This window comes from Pogona vitticeps, chromosome 2 (genome assembly GCF_051106095.1).
Source record: "Pogona vitticeps strain Pit_001003342236 chromosome 2, PviZW2.1, whole genome shotgun sequence".
Taxonomy (NCBI): domain Eukaryota; kingdom Metazoa; phylum Chordata; class Lepidosauria; order Squamata; family Agamidae; genus Pogona; species Pogona vitticeps.
The window spans coordinates 110,769,875-110,785,195 of NC_135784.1; the positions used below are offsets into that span (position 1 = coordinate 110,769,875).

Genomic DNA, 15,321 nt, shown 5'->3' on the forward strand with positions numbered 1-15,321 from the left:
ACAATTCTATGAATGGCTCTGCAGCACGCGATCTGCTCGCCACTCTTCGACCTTGCAGTGAGGCTTGTCCTCCCACCTCCTGCCAGGAGTAGCAAGTGGATTGCGCACTGCAGAGCTATACGTAGAATCGCGCCGTCTGTGTCTGTGGCGGATCAGTGAGTGGACTGTCTGGTCCCATGGGGCTGGACCCTCATTAACGCACCTGTGTGGGGATATTCGTATACTCTACAGTATTGCAGAATTATGGAATGTAGTTAATGGCAAGATAATCTCTTATATTCTCATGTTATTTTAAGCCTTGGTGGTTGGGACTCTCTTATTCTTGCAGAATGCTTATTTGAAATAAAACATATAGAACATATTGGGAAGGAAAAGTTCTTATTTTGAATTCCACCTGTGGATTCAAGGAAGAATAATGGTTTCCTAACTTCTGAGGCACTGTTTTCCACAGTGACTTGTCTGCTGAGAAACCTAGTGTAACACAAGAAACTGCTAATAAAATATTTCTTCCAAGGCAAGGGGGATATTCAAATCCCCACATTGTTGGTTCTTTCTGAAAAACAGTGAATTCCTACACTCTTCTCTAAAGCAAGAATTAGGTTTAGTTTACAAGTAGTAGGATTGAAATATTTGGGTCAGATACCAAATGTGAAGGGAACCTAATGTAAGAACACAATTTTAACAGATGCTAAAAGTTCAAAGTAGAATTAACGTGGCAGCTCCCATCTTTCCAAAACTTCTTATCACCACCTGTTCCTCTCTCCTCAGCTGTCTGTTGTAACTAACCTGAGTGTCTTTACCTCATGAGACACATAAGAAGTCACTTTATACTGACTGGCAGCAATGAAGCTCCAGGGTTTAGGCCTACCAGAAGATCCATGTTATTCCTTGGTAGTCTCCCATCCAAGGACTAACCAGAACCAACCCTGCTTAGCTTTCCACAGACAAGATTGGGTATGTGGAGAGAGGTATGCTGGAGACATGCTCTTCTCTTCTGTAACCAACATGTATTCACTTCAGTTCCACCTCATCCTCTCCAGCTAGCTATTCCTACGTAGAGTTCATGACCCTGCAATCATAGCTGTGGTTTTTGTTCCATCCAACCCAGTATGTTGTCCTCAGAGTGGCAACAGCTGTCCAGAGTTCTCAGGATATCTTTCCTATCACCTGCTACCTGAAGCTTTTAACTTGAGGAGCAAATATGTACCCTGGGAGCATCTACATGCTATGTATCTCTCCAGCTCTGAATTAACAACCTCCCCTTAGAGCACTGTAGAAGATTTTAGGTTAGGTTCCAGTTTGCTGAGAATTATTAAGCCTCATCATTGCTTTGGCTGAACTGAGAGCATATCCTAGAACACAGCTCATGCTATCTTATGGCTGTGCACCACCAAGCTGTCTTCCTTCACTGGTCTTATCACCTGGTAAAACCCTAAAGGAATCTTGCAGGAACATACTTCAGAGACCATCATGCAAGACAAAAAAATATGAAGCTTTCCAAAGGCTTCCAGGAACACTGGGAGGTGGAAAGTGGATGGCTGCAATGGCAGGTAGACATTAGTCAGAAATTTAGTCTGAGGTCATACAAAAATGCTTGATATATTGTGGTGGCCTTTCAAGTAGCTGCTACGAGGCTCACTACTTAGAGCCTATCTGATTTTTCATAATAGCATTTTATGTTAGGGTTGTTCACTAACAGTCCCTATGGCAAGGGTTGGGAAGCTGACATTGAACAAAACCTGGAGGATTACAGGTTTCATCTTTCTATTCTGGGCAGCAGTTTCAATCTTTTATATCAAAGGGATACTGCTTCACTGTGGTAAGAAAACATTGCAGCTGTTTGTTGTGAGAAATTAATACAGAGACAGCAGTACAATTTTTCTTCCTGACATTTCAGTTTTTTTTCTCTTGTTACATCTATCTAATCCTTGCATCATTTTTCTTTTCTTAAAAAAAAACCCACAAAAATCTTCTTGCACCAATGATGCATCCTCCGATTGTGAGGCTTAAGGAACTGCTGTACCTGTGAGCAGTTGTACTACAACCAGCCATAAGAGGGAGATATCACTTGATCTTCCCCATTTCATATTGTGTATAAACCTGCATTTATCTCTGAAGTAGCTGACCCATGCTTGTCTATGAGGGGATTATTCTTATTCCTGAATGTGCTATGTATGGTAAGTGCAAATGCAGCCTAAATTAGCCGTAAAGCAGTGGTTCCCAACCTTGGGTAACCCAGGTGTTCATGGATTGCAACTCCTGGAAATCCACATCTGGCACAGCTGGTGGTGAAAGCTTTGGGGAATTGTAGTCCAAGAACACCTGGGTTACCCTGGTTGGGAACCACTGCCACAGAGGATAAAAGACCTTCTAGACATCGAATGTTGGGCTCAGAATGAATGCTTTTTATAGAAGGGGAGGATCGAGAAGGCAGAAGATAACAAGGAAATTGGGATAGCCAAGGGTCTTATGCATACTAAAGCCAACAAAGGAAATTTCTGCCCAAAGATTTTCTTTGCACCACAGCTGGAGAGAGGAATAAGTCTATGGCCATGAAGAGATTTGGCCTTACCTTGCAGACCTTTTTCTTTCTTTCTGTGGTATTTGAGCCTAAAAATATCCAATGTGGTGCAGACTAGGACTTGGGAGATCTGGGTTTGAATCTCCACTCAGTTATGGAAACTAAGGAAAGGTAGCACTTGTAAAACTATTACTAAATATCTCATTTAACTTGAAAGCCTTATTAGGGTCTCTAGAAGTCAGTACCGACTTGACAGCATACAGCGTTAACTGCTATCCTGTATACTTTTCCCTGGGAAGAGGGATACAGTTTCCCAGAACTTACCCGTATTTTTCGCTCCATAAGACGCACCTTTCCATAAGACGCACCAATTTTTTAGGAGAAGAAAACAGGAAAATATAATCTGTTTTCTTCGCTCCATAAGACGCACAGACTTTCCACCCCCCTGTTTTGTGGGAAAAAAGTGCGTCTTATGGTGCGAAAAATACGGTAATTCAGCTTGCTTCATACCTCCCAAATCCACAACTGTTTCACATGTTTATGTTGCTCCAAACAGCCAGTGTAACAACCTTTGATTTCCCAAAGGGTCAGAAGTTGCTATATATATGGATATAGAGAGAGATGGGGATGAACCAGCAGTGCAGAGGTTCATGCCTGTTTGTTTACCAGCCAAACAGGTCTTTAGTGGTTTCTAGCTCTACCACCTCTGGCAGGCACCCATTTAGAAGCTGTGCCCTAGCTTCCCTGCCCACCTCCTCTGGGCACTGCCTCTGAGTGGGTGCCCACTGGAGGAGGCGGGGCTGGAAACTGCCAAACACCTGTTCAGTTATCTCTGTATAGCAAAAATTGTCTCCTCTACATCTCCAAGATTGACATGAGGCCTGTATATTATTGGTCTAGGCAAGGACAACAGAAGGCATTTTGCTGGCCAAGGCCAAAGATAAGATAGAGCTGCCACAACCTCCCTGGCAACATTCCATATGAAACATCTACTGTACTAGACTGACAGATGAATCTTTCTTCAACACTGGCAACAAAAAGCCATGACGGCCTACCATTAGGCAGAGTAAGGGAGTGTTTTAGTCTGAAATAAAGGATGCACGGCAGATCATGTGGTGGTCACAGTGCTGGTCTCCCTCGGGGTCTGCTTCTTGAGTTTGCCTGCCTGCCTCAATCTGCCTAATGGTAGGGCCAGCCCTCGCCCTCTACCCCAATGATATGTAGCCTCCTGGCAGTGGTATCTGAAACATAAGGTGAACTCAGCATAGACCAGTGACAATAGGTTGACAATAATATACTATTTCTGGAAGTTGGGAATACATACATACATACATACATACATACATACATACATACATACATACATACATACATACATACATACATACATACATACATACATACATACATACATACATACATACATACATACATACGGACCTTTATTGGCATTGAAAAAGAACAGTATACTTTAGCCCAAAAGTAAACTATATGGTACAACTTTTAAAACCAAATTGAAATGGGGGGGGGGGAATTAATACAGACACGGTCTATGCCTGGGAAATAGCCTCTCTAATTTGGATCGCAGTTTGTAAAAAAACAAGCAACCTGAGTAGTAACATAGTTGTTTTCCCTGTGGACTAAAAGGTGAACCTTGGCATTGTCGGAGAGATCTTGAGGATTAGAGAGGAATGGATCAAGAAATCTTGCTCAAAGGCTACTATAGAAAGAACAGTTCAAAAGGACATGGGAGACTGTTTCAATGGCTCCTTGGCTACACGGGCATCGTCTGAGGTTTGTGGGGTTCTGTAAAATCTTCCAAATAGAATGGCCGACAGTAGTGCATTAAATCTAGCCAGCATGAATACTCTGGTGGAAGTTAGTAGTTTTTAGAAGTGTGTGGCGGCAGTGAAGAAGGTCAATTCCATGCTAGGTATCATTTAAAAGGGGATTGAAAATAGAACAGCCATCATTATAATGCCATTTTACAAAACGCTAGTAAGACCACACCTGGAGTAATGCGTACAGTTCTGGTCACCACACCTTAAAAAAAAAGACATAGTGGAACTGGAAAAGGTGCAGAAGAGAATGACTAAAATGATGACTGGGCTGGGACACCACCCTTATGGGGAATGGCTACAGCATTTGGGGCTCTTTAGTCAAGAGAAAAGGCGCCTGAGGGGGGACATGATTGAGATGCATAAAATTATGCAGGGAATGGATAGAGGGAAACTCTTTTCCCTCTCATGCAGTACCAGAACCAGGGGACATCTCAAGTCCACACAGACAAAAAAACTATTTCTTTACCCAGTGTTAGTTTGTGGAACTCCTTGCCACAGGATGTGGTAATGGCATCTGACCTAGATGCCTTTAAAAGGGGATTGGACAGATTCCTGGAGGAAAAGTCCATTGCAGGTTACAAGCATGACGGGGATGTATAATCTTCAGGCTCAGAAGGAAGATACCTCCAAATGTCAGATGCAGGGGAGGGGAATCAAGAGACAGGTATCCAGTTGTCTCATGTGCTCCCAGAGGCATCTGGTGGGGCCATTGTGAGATACAGGAAGCTGGACTAGATGGGCCCTTGGCCTGATGTTCTTATCAGCAAGGAAGTGGGGATTTTTTATATGGAATAGATAAGGAGGAATGTTTTTTGGGGGAGGAGCAATTTTAAAAAGAATTAGAGGGGAGGGGTTTCATGGTAGATTACTTGCTGAAGTATAAAGAGTGTGGGATGGAGGGAAAGAATAGCCAAGTAAGGCTGGCACCTTCCAATGGTGGGTCAGGACAGGAGAGGACAGATATTATAGCCCTGGAATTGGTAGAAAGAATTGGATAATGTGTCAAACAGGGAAGTTGGGATGGCAACCCAATAGATTTGGGCAGCTGTCATAGAGGCATTCCCAGGTATAAGTAGTAGATGCCTGCATGGTAGACTTGCAGAACTGTAGAGCTGGAAGGCGCCTGCAGGATCATTAAGTCCAACTCCCTGTTCAAGCAGGAAATCCATAGCTAAAGCATCCCTGAGATCCCTGCTGTTTTTTTAAAAAGGAAAGAGGATCCACTACCCTCCAAGGCTGTCCATGGCACTGCTTAAGAGCTCTTACGCTTAAGAAGTTCCTCCTAAAACGTAGGTGAAATCTTCTCACAATTTCAGTCTATTGCCTTGTATCGTCCCTTCTGGAACTGCAAAAAAAGGTACTGTACTTGCTCAATCTTTCCTTTGTGATAGCCCTTCAGATATTTGAAGATACTTGAAGATTAAGTGCTATCATATTCTCTCTCAGTCTTCTCTTCTCCAAGCTAAACATGCCCAGTTCTCTCAACTGTTCTTGATAGCGCTTAATTTCCAAAGTTTTTGTTATCCTCACAGGCACATTCCAGCTTCTCAATGTCCTCCTTAAATGGTGGTACACAGAACTGGGGTGTGTATTCCAGGTCAGGGCTGACCGGAGTAGAGTGGTACTATTGCTTCCCTTGACATTCCCAAGAGATCCCTCAACTAATAGAAGTGTTACTAGTTTTAAATAAAAGAGAGAGAGAGAGAGAGATAGCAGAACATACAAGTGCTATTCTTGTATTGATGCCACTTAGTATAGCATCAGGCTTCCCACCCACCCCCCTCCGGCCACATCATATCTAGACCCTTTTCATAACTACTACTGCTTACATCCCATTTTTACTGCTGAAGTGCAGGAGTTTATATTTTTCTTCTTTGCCTAATTGTCCAATCTTTTAAGGCCTTTTTGAATTCTGATTCTGTCTTCTGAAGTATTAGCTACCCTTTCACATTTGCAGTCATTTGCAGATTTGATGAGCATCCTGCCCACACCCTCATCCAAGTCATTTATAAAAATATTGAATGCACGTTTCTGACATAACCAGGTTCAAGTTGCTACTGAGCTCATGCGACTCACTGGGTGGCCTTCAGTTAGTCACTCTTTCTTAGTCTGATCTACCTCACAGACATGCTTTGGGGATTAATTGGGGAGAAGGAAAGCCATGTGCTCTCTTGAGCTCATGAGGAAAAACAGGATGTAAATGTAACTAATAGATATTAGGGGTGTGTACTGCAAAAAATTATCACATTTGTTTAATTTCAGATTCTAAGGGGTACCTCTTCCTTTTTCATATTTTTGTGCATTGGTCTTCTTGTTTAACATGAAAGAAACAACTTCTTTCAAGTCATGGTTTCATTCCTCCTCCGTTTGGGTTTTCTGGAATTTGTAGTCCAAAAGCCTTGAAGAATCTGTAAAACCTAAAAGAAGAAGAAAGAAAAAATCAGGTGGAAAGCAAGGGAGAGTTAGTTTAGTCCAAGAACAGGCAAAAGTACAACCAGCAATAACAATGACCAAACAAACAGTCAAAACAGCAACAACAAAACTACATCAGAATATGCATTTTTAACAGAATACAGAATAAATTAACCAAATAACAATTTTTAAAGAAACAGTTGAATAGATAAAGCACCCTCATGCATATACAGGCAAAAATAGCAAAACAAAACTCACATGCAGAGATCCCCAACCAAAGAATAAGAAAAGAAAGCTGGCAATTAAGGGTAAATAATATAATCAAAGTCTCCCTGAACCAAAATTACTAAAATATGGGGAGATTTCTCTCTCCTCACCACTTATCTGCTGTTTCTTGAGTCCATTAGGAAGACCAGGAAAAAGAAGGAGAAAAATCCTGAAAGAAATCAGAAGGTGGTGTCCAAAAAATAATCCCAAGAGGCAAGGTGGCACAAGCAGGCCAGCTGTTGGCAGCAGCAAAAACAATGCAAAGAAAGGGGAGAAAATCCTCCCCAAAATGAAAGGAAAAAGCAGAAAAGAAAAGATTCCAGGATGGAGGCACAGAGCCAGGCAGCACAATCCAAGATGGAAGGTGCGAGGAGCATGCACACCCATAAGGAATGGCTGAAGGAAAGAAAGAGCACTCGTCATTGGGTTCCAACCAATCCAAGTCCTTTTACATATTCAAAATTCCCACCACCCTCAGACATTCTGATTGGCTGTTGACAGCAGCCCTCACAATGTTGTTGAATGAAACATTTCTCAAGCAATTTGACAAAGGGTGAAAGAAAGATTAAACAAAAGAGGGAAATGTATTCGCGAAGGCTTTCATGGCCAGGATCTAATGGTTGTTCTGGGTTTTTCGGGCTCTTTGGCTGTATTCTGACGCCTGTTCTTCCTAACGTTTTGCCAGTCTCTGTGGCCGGCATCTTCAGAGGACAGTGCTGTCAGAACACGGCCAAAGAGCCCAAAAAACCCACAACAACCAAAAGAGGGAAGCTTATGAGAACATAAGATATTCATGTATCCTTTCTTCATTAATACAAACCATTTGTATTCTAGAGGCTGTCTTTAGGGAAACCATGAAAGAACACAAACATGAAAAAAGAGCCTTTATTGTGTTTTTATCCTTTGGTTGAAACATGGAAGTCCCATCCCTAATAGATGCCCTTTTAAGCTGCTGGCAACAGCAAATTAGATGTCTTGCAATACTCCAACCAGTAGGTGGCAGCAAAAAGGTTCTTCTAGCTCCTTTCAGCCAATACAATACAAAGCAAAATCCAGGTGGTGAGTGTCATTCAAAAGCCTTCCACCCTAGTCGTGGAAGAAAGGATAGTGCTGACAATATATAATTTCCTTCTGGATATACAGAACGTTGACAATTCTGTCACTCTTCTTGAACAAAATAGGCTTATTAGGACAAGTAAAAGTCCACAGGAGAGTGCAGGCTCCCAAGTTCTCCAGAACTCTTTAATGTTTTTACACACTTACAGATTTTACCTAGCTTCCCCCGGATTTTGGATTTTGTTTTGCTTCTTCCTTCTAGTGGACCAACAACAATGCTGTTGGGCAGAGCTCAGAAAAGTTAAAAATGTTGGACTACAACTCCCAAGAATCCTTCAGCTAGGGGAACTGCATTTCCCATCATTTGCCCAATGGGGCTGACTGGGAAATTTGGGCATTTCAGTCCAAAGCAAGTACATTTTCCAAGTGTTATTCTCCAAGAATGGGAACAACCCATTCTGCCTGCCTGCCTGCCTGCCTGCCTGCCTGCCTGCCTGCCTGCCTGTCTGTTTTTAAAATCCCATCCAACTAGTAGCAAAACTACTACACTGGGTAGCAGACACAACAAAACATTATAATATTTTATAATATAATAATATTATATTATATTATATTATATTATATTATATTATATTATATTATATTATATTATATTATATTATATTATATTATATTATATTATATTATAATATTTTATTAACAACAATAAAAAAATCAAAAGGAAAGAAATCCAAATTCTGGGACCATGAGAAGCATGGTCCTAGGTTGCGATGGACAAGAGAGACATGAAGGCTGAGAAAGAAATATCTGTGGTTGGTGGGCCAAGAGGGATACACTGCATTATTTTAGAACAAGCAACAGAGGGGCTTGGGAGAACAGCCAGGTCATAAGTTGCCTCCTAAAACCAAGGAGGAATGGGGGTAAACTCACCTCTGGTGGAAGGGAATTCCAGAGCGGTGGCCTCCACAGAGAAGCCTGGTTATGAGTGGCAGACTTCCAAGACCCCCCCCGGCTGTGTGGGTGGGGTGGGCAGATGTTTTGAGGGAGAGGCACTCAGATAGGTAACAAGGTCCTAAATGGTGAAGGGCTTTAAATGCCAACTTAAGCACCTTGAATTTGGCTTGGAAGCATACAGGCAGCCAGTGTAGATGGGCCAGTACAGGAGTTATATAGTTGTATAAAGATGTTCCAGAGATCAACCTGGCAGCTGCATTCTACACCAGAAGCAGCTTCCAAACTGCCTTCAAGGATAGCCCCATGTAGAGAGTATTGCAATAGTCGTTTTTTGAGATTATAAGCTCATGGCCCAAAGTTGAGAGGGATTTCCTGTCAAGATAGGGGTGGTGGTGTGTGATCCGCCACAGCTGGTAAAAGGCGGAATTGGCCACAACAATTATGGGAACTGTGGTCAAAAATCCAAAAGCATGGACTTTCCTTCTAATGAAGCCACTGGCAATGGTGCGGCTAAAAAATATTGTAAATAAATAAATAAATAAATAAATAATGAAAACTGATTTTAAAAAAATAAGTTGTAGGTTACTTTAGAATTTCCTATAGCAGTTTTATCTTGAAAGACAGGCTATGGGTCAATCTTCTAATAAAATAACCAAACTCATGGAAGGTGGCTTAGAAGTGGTTTAATATCATCTTGGACAGGCAGCCATTCAGCCTCTTGTGAAATACTATACCTCATGTGAATGTGAGCCACTGTTTCCCAACGCAGTTTCTTCTCATGTTGAAGTGTTCTTATTGTTAAAATATTCATTCATTCATTCATTCACCCTGTCCACCTAATGGTCAGGCCATTATTCTTTGCAGGTTATAATATCATGAAGATTCAATAATCAATTTAATTCAATTTAAACAACAAATAAACACTAATAAACTAATAAATATAAGCAGCTTTTCTTCAGTTTGCTCCAACTAATTCTAGTTCTGCCTCCTTGAGAAACAGAGAACAAATCTATTCCACCTTCTGAAAGGGAGCTTTTCAGGTTTTCGGACAAAGTTCTCATTCTTCCCCTCATTCTCCTCTTTTCCACCTAAATGTACACAGCTCTTTCGACAATTTGTCATAGAACTTGGTTTCCATTTCAAACCCCTCATCATGCATGTACTCTTCTCGCATGCTCCAGACTGTCAATATCCTTCTTAAACATGATGCTCAGAACCTAGCACTGTACTCCAAATGCAGTTTGACAAGTGCAGAGCAGAGTGTGCAACTATTATGGGTGTTCCCTCCCAAATGGTGGTTCAGAACATTGGAACAGGGGCAGCAAGGAGAATAGAAGTGGCTGTGGAGGGTTCTGTGGAGGGAAAGATTTCTGCCACTTCCCAGGTGAGCAGACATGGTGGCTGCTGGTGACTTCCTGCTAAGCGAGACAGAAGCAGCAGCTTGTGGATCTCACAGGATGTGTCGGGAGATGGGCCTCTTCCTGGTGGAAAGATCCAACCTGTGACAGAGACCTTGCAAAGACTCACCAGACCTATTGACCCCAACCTTTCCTTCTGTTCCATAGAGAAACAAATAATGCTGCCAAAAATTGTCATCGACATGCAAGTCACTGTGAGGTTCTGGGTAGGAAGGCAAAGGACCTTGGAGCACAGGTGGTTTATTCATTGTTTCTTGCTGTTGACGATTGTGACCCCAGAAGAAAGAGGGGAGTACTGGAAGTGAACAACTGGTGGGGCAGATGTTATTGTGAGAAAGGTTTGGCTCCTTAGGTTACAGTCTACACTTCCATGAAGAAAGATTCTTGGCAAGGGATGGGTTGCATTACATAGGATTTGGAAGGAACAAGTTTGTTACAGGTTTGATGGATGGGATTTTCTTAAAAGTGAGATACTCTGAAAGCACAATTGCAAACAGCTCCTGGGAGGGGGAGGAAATCATCTAAATGACTGCATAAAGGAGCCTTCAGGTGAGCTGAGATTTAAAAGGGGCATCTCTGGAAAGAGATGGGGGGGGACTCTATAAACAAGCGTACTAAGAAGTAGCCAGTATTCATTGAGAGAAGGTCAGGAGGGATGAAGTTCAGAATGAGCTCAGACTTGCAGGAGAGGTTAAAAATAACAAAAGGCCACAGTTCAGCTGCGCATGGAGCAAAAGGAAGAACAAGGAAGCAGTAGACCTGCTGTATGCAAAGGATGTAGAAATGCTAGCTAATGATGAAGAGAAAGTCTAACATTTTTGCATCTGTTTTTTCCCAAAAGGAAAACTGTTCTACTTAACACTACTAGAATTCCTGGAAAACAACTTAGATTCTTGAAGTCTGGAGGTGACAAAGCAGGGGGACGGCCAAGTCAACCACCAACCAGCCAGATTGTTATCAATACCAGAAAATGGATAATTAAACAGTCAGTTTGCAAGTGCTTGGGAAAGAATGTGGTGTCTACTAAGAACCAGCATAAATGTCATACCAGAATAATCATCTCTCTCTCTCTCTTTTTAAACAGAATTACAAATTTTGTAGATCAGGGGCATGCCATGGATGTACTATATCTCCATTTCAGCAAGATTTTCAACAAAGTCCCCCATGATATTCTTTATAGGTCAACCTGCAAAAATGTAGGCTATATAATGCCACTCGTAAGCTGCATTTGTAGCTGGCACATGGGTTGTAGGGTTCACCAGTGGGTCCTCAGCATTCTGAACAGAAGTGACAAGTGGGGTGCTGGAGGATTCTCATACATTGAAAAGGCAGCTCATACATTGAACAATAGAACTGGAATTCAAAGTGATCTTGACAAACTGGAGAACTGGGCAGTAACAAACAAAATTAGTTTCAATAGGAAAAAAACATAAAAATTGCATTTAGATAGGATAGATCACATGCAAAAATGTAGGACTGGGGATACCTGATTTGGACATGTGAAAAGGATACAGGGGTCTTAGTAAACCACAAGTTAAACATGAATCAACACTGTGGTATGGCAGCATGTGAGACACGAGGCGAGAGGGTAAAAGCCCTCGCAGGACTGTCGTCCTCCCTCAGGAAAGAACAGGAGGCACAAACAGACCCACTTACACCACCCATCGCAATGATACAATGGGGAGTGGATACCCGTGAGCTAGAACGGGGACTGTCTAAAGTGACAGTAGCCATTCAGACAGAGAGAGAAATGGTGGGAAGAGAGGAAAGGGGAAGAACCATCGTGGAGGCAGGAAATGATGTAGAATGCGTTGGCCAGACTTCTCAGTGGGATGAGAAAATATCAGCACATTTGCCTCACTGTGGCTGCCTTGCATTGGCTGCCGGTTCATTTCCGCATTGATTTCAAAGTGTTAATGATGACATATAAAGCCCTAAATGGTTTAGGACCTCGAAATCTAGTGGAACGCCTCCTCCCACCTAGATCTACCCAAACCACTCATTCTAGCCAGGAAGGGTGGCTGAGGGGCCTAATGCTGAGGGAGGCCCAGAGAGAAAGAACAAGAAACCAGGCCTTCTTGGCAGTGGCCCCTTGCCATTGGAACGCTCTGCCCGCAGAGATCTGTCTGGCTCCCTCAGCGGATGTTTTTAAGAGCAAACTAAAGAACTGGCTCTTTAGGCAGGCTTTCCCTCCTGTCATCACTGGAATTCCCCCACCCCATCTTGAACTATATTACTATTGTTCTTAATTTAATTATATTGTTTTTATACCATTTTTAATTTTTAGCTGCCCAGAGTAGACTTCGGTCTAGATGGGCGGGGTATAAATTTAATAAATAAATAAAAGGAGGGGTAGACGTGATACTGGGGGATTGGGAGATGATTTGGATTGAGGACCCCTGGACCGGGAGATGGGAAAAGATCTGGGTTCCACAGGAAGAGGCTGATTATTGGGGAAGAAAGGGGCTTCCCCCTCGACTTTGTACAGGGGATAGTCAGAGGCACGGGAGTGGCGTCGGAGACTCCAGGAAGAGAAGGAGGCAGTCGAGGGAGAAGAGAGAGAAAGGCGTCTGGAGGAAGCCCAGAGGAGAGGGTTCCTGATGGACTGTGGGCCCCTCTTCGAGGAGAAGAAGACCCCTATGATCCAGAGGGGAGAGATGAGGAGACAATCCCAATACTAGAACCGGGGACGGAACCCTTTGATTTAGATGGCAGTAACCCCTTTACCAAAGGACCTTGGAATGACTTTGATTACAACCCGTTTAATAAGGATGTTTGGATGCCCTCGTGGGACCCATTGGTCATGAGCAATAAAGTTGGAGTTGAGTTAGAATCCGATGACTTAATGTTTCATGTTTCAATAAAGCCTAGTTTTGATTTTGCACAACAAGAACCTCCGGTATCTCTGTCGAAACCAAGTGAGGCCACTTTCAAACCCACACACGGCAATATATATAATATATATATATTAAAAAAAAACCCACACACCAAACCCTAATGCAATACTAGGCTGCGTCAACAGAAATATAGTATTTGGATCAAGAGGGGTAAGAACACCACTCTGTTGTATTTCATCAGAACTCACCTGGAATACAGTCGCCAGCTTTAGGCACCACAGTTTAAAAATGATGTCAAACTGGAACTTATCCAGCGTGACCAAGATGGTGAGGAGTCTAGAAACCAAACCCTATGAGGACACCTTGAAAGAAGTGAACATATTTAGTTTGGAGAAAAGAAGATCAAGCGGTGAGTCATTTTTATATATTTGAAGGACTGTCACATGGAAGATGGAACACGCTTTTTTCTTTGGCTTCAGAGAAGTAATACCTAAACTAATGGATCTAAATTATAAGGAAATAAAATTTGACTGTAGGAAGAGCAAGAGTTGTTCAGCCATAGACTAGACTGTCTTGAAACGTGGTGCACAATCTTCCCACTGAGGTTTATGAAAGGGGTTGGGATGGCCATCTGTCAGTTGTGGATTTGCTACTTCACTAAGCATTTTGACTCCTTGACCCTTTGGGTCCCTTTCAGCTCTGCAGCAGTGTGATTCTACAAGCATTTTTCTAACAAAGTATGCATTTCTAAATATCGTTCGTTCGTTTAGTCATTTAGTCGTGTCCGACTCTTTGTGACCCCATGGACCAGAGCACGCCAGGCCCTCCTATCTTCCACTGCCTCCCGGAGTTGTGTCAAATTCATGTTGGTTGCTTCAATGGCACTGTCCAGCCATCTCATCCTCTGTCGTCCCTTTCTCTTGCCGTCACACTTTCCTAACATCAAGGTATTTTCCAAGGAGTCTTTTTTTCTCATGAGATGGCCAAAGTATTGGAGCCTCAGCTTCAGGATCTGTCCTTCCAGTGAGCACTCAGGGTTGATTTCCTTTAGAATTGATAGATTTGTTTCTAAATATATTTTGACCTAAAACACTCATTTTGGAACAAGAGGCCAGCTGAGTGGGAATTCTGCCAGGGCCGGTCCTATCATGAGGCATACTGAGACAACTATCTCAGGCACCAGATGATGAGGTGGCAGCGGTAGACTCCTCCCCTGAACTCTCCAGGAGTTCTTTAGGTGTTCCCTTTTGCTGGAGGGCAAAGGAGTATCAGCTTTCAGGCTCGTCCTGAATCCCCTCAAATAGTTTGCTGGCTTCGGTATGGCGGGAGATGACACTCCATGATTTGCTAGTCCAGTCAGCTTCTGTAATTGGAAGGGGTCAGCATCCTATCCTTTGTCTCAGGTTGATCCTGAATTCTGCAAGCAATGTACATTTAAGCCTCTGCTGAGCTAGATCAGTTTTAAAAAAAAGGTCCTCTGGTCACATCTCTCCGGACTGGAGTGAAACATTACCAAATGAACCCACAGGGCTAGATGGACAGAAGTGGTTCCATTCCTGCATGATGCCAATCAGTATCCTATCCAGAAATAAACATCACATTTCAAAGCCTTTTAGCAGATGACAAAACTCCTTGCCAAACCCCAGTATTATTAATACTGGAATTTACACACTCATTATCATCACGGCGAAGAGAGTTATATTCTGCTCCTGTGTAAAAGGGAGTAGTCAGGCATAAGTCATAAAGTTTCATGGAGTCCTTGAGGTTCTGAAGCCTTTGAGTGTTTTATTAGATGAAATTGTTATTTCTCCATTTAAAATAGCATCTCATTTTGCTGCTAAGCCTGATTTTCCACTTCAAAATGTTCCTTTTGATCAGGGAGTGGCAGATAATGTCGGCAAAATTTTATGGTCTACTTGTACCAAAAAGGAAAACTTCCAGACTGGCTGTGGCTGAAATCCTGTGCATTCTTACTTGGGAATAAGTCACATTGATGCCATGAGATTTCCAAAGGA

General features: G+C 42.5%; 1 protein-coding gene across 4 annotated transcripts in view; it reads left to right on the forward strand.

The window, feature by feature from the left end:
• Positions 1–14,111, forward strand: part of BOD1 (biorientation of chromosomes in cell division 1) — a 34,271-nt gene extending 20,160 nt beyond the window's left edge. The window contains exons 4-5 of one of the 4 annotated variants that reach the window (XM_078385782.1): positions 10,617–10,704; positions 11,311–11,528. In XM_078385782.1, the coding sequence (XP_078241908.1) occupies positions 10,617–10,704; positions 11,311–11,328 (106 nt within the window). In that variant the 3' untranslated portion in view covers positions 11,329–11,528. The other 3 variants (XM_072990229.2, XM_078385781.1, XM_078385783.1) reach the window with 3 other exon arrangements.
• The last annotated feature ends 1,210 nt before the right edge of the window (positions 14,112–15,321 follow it).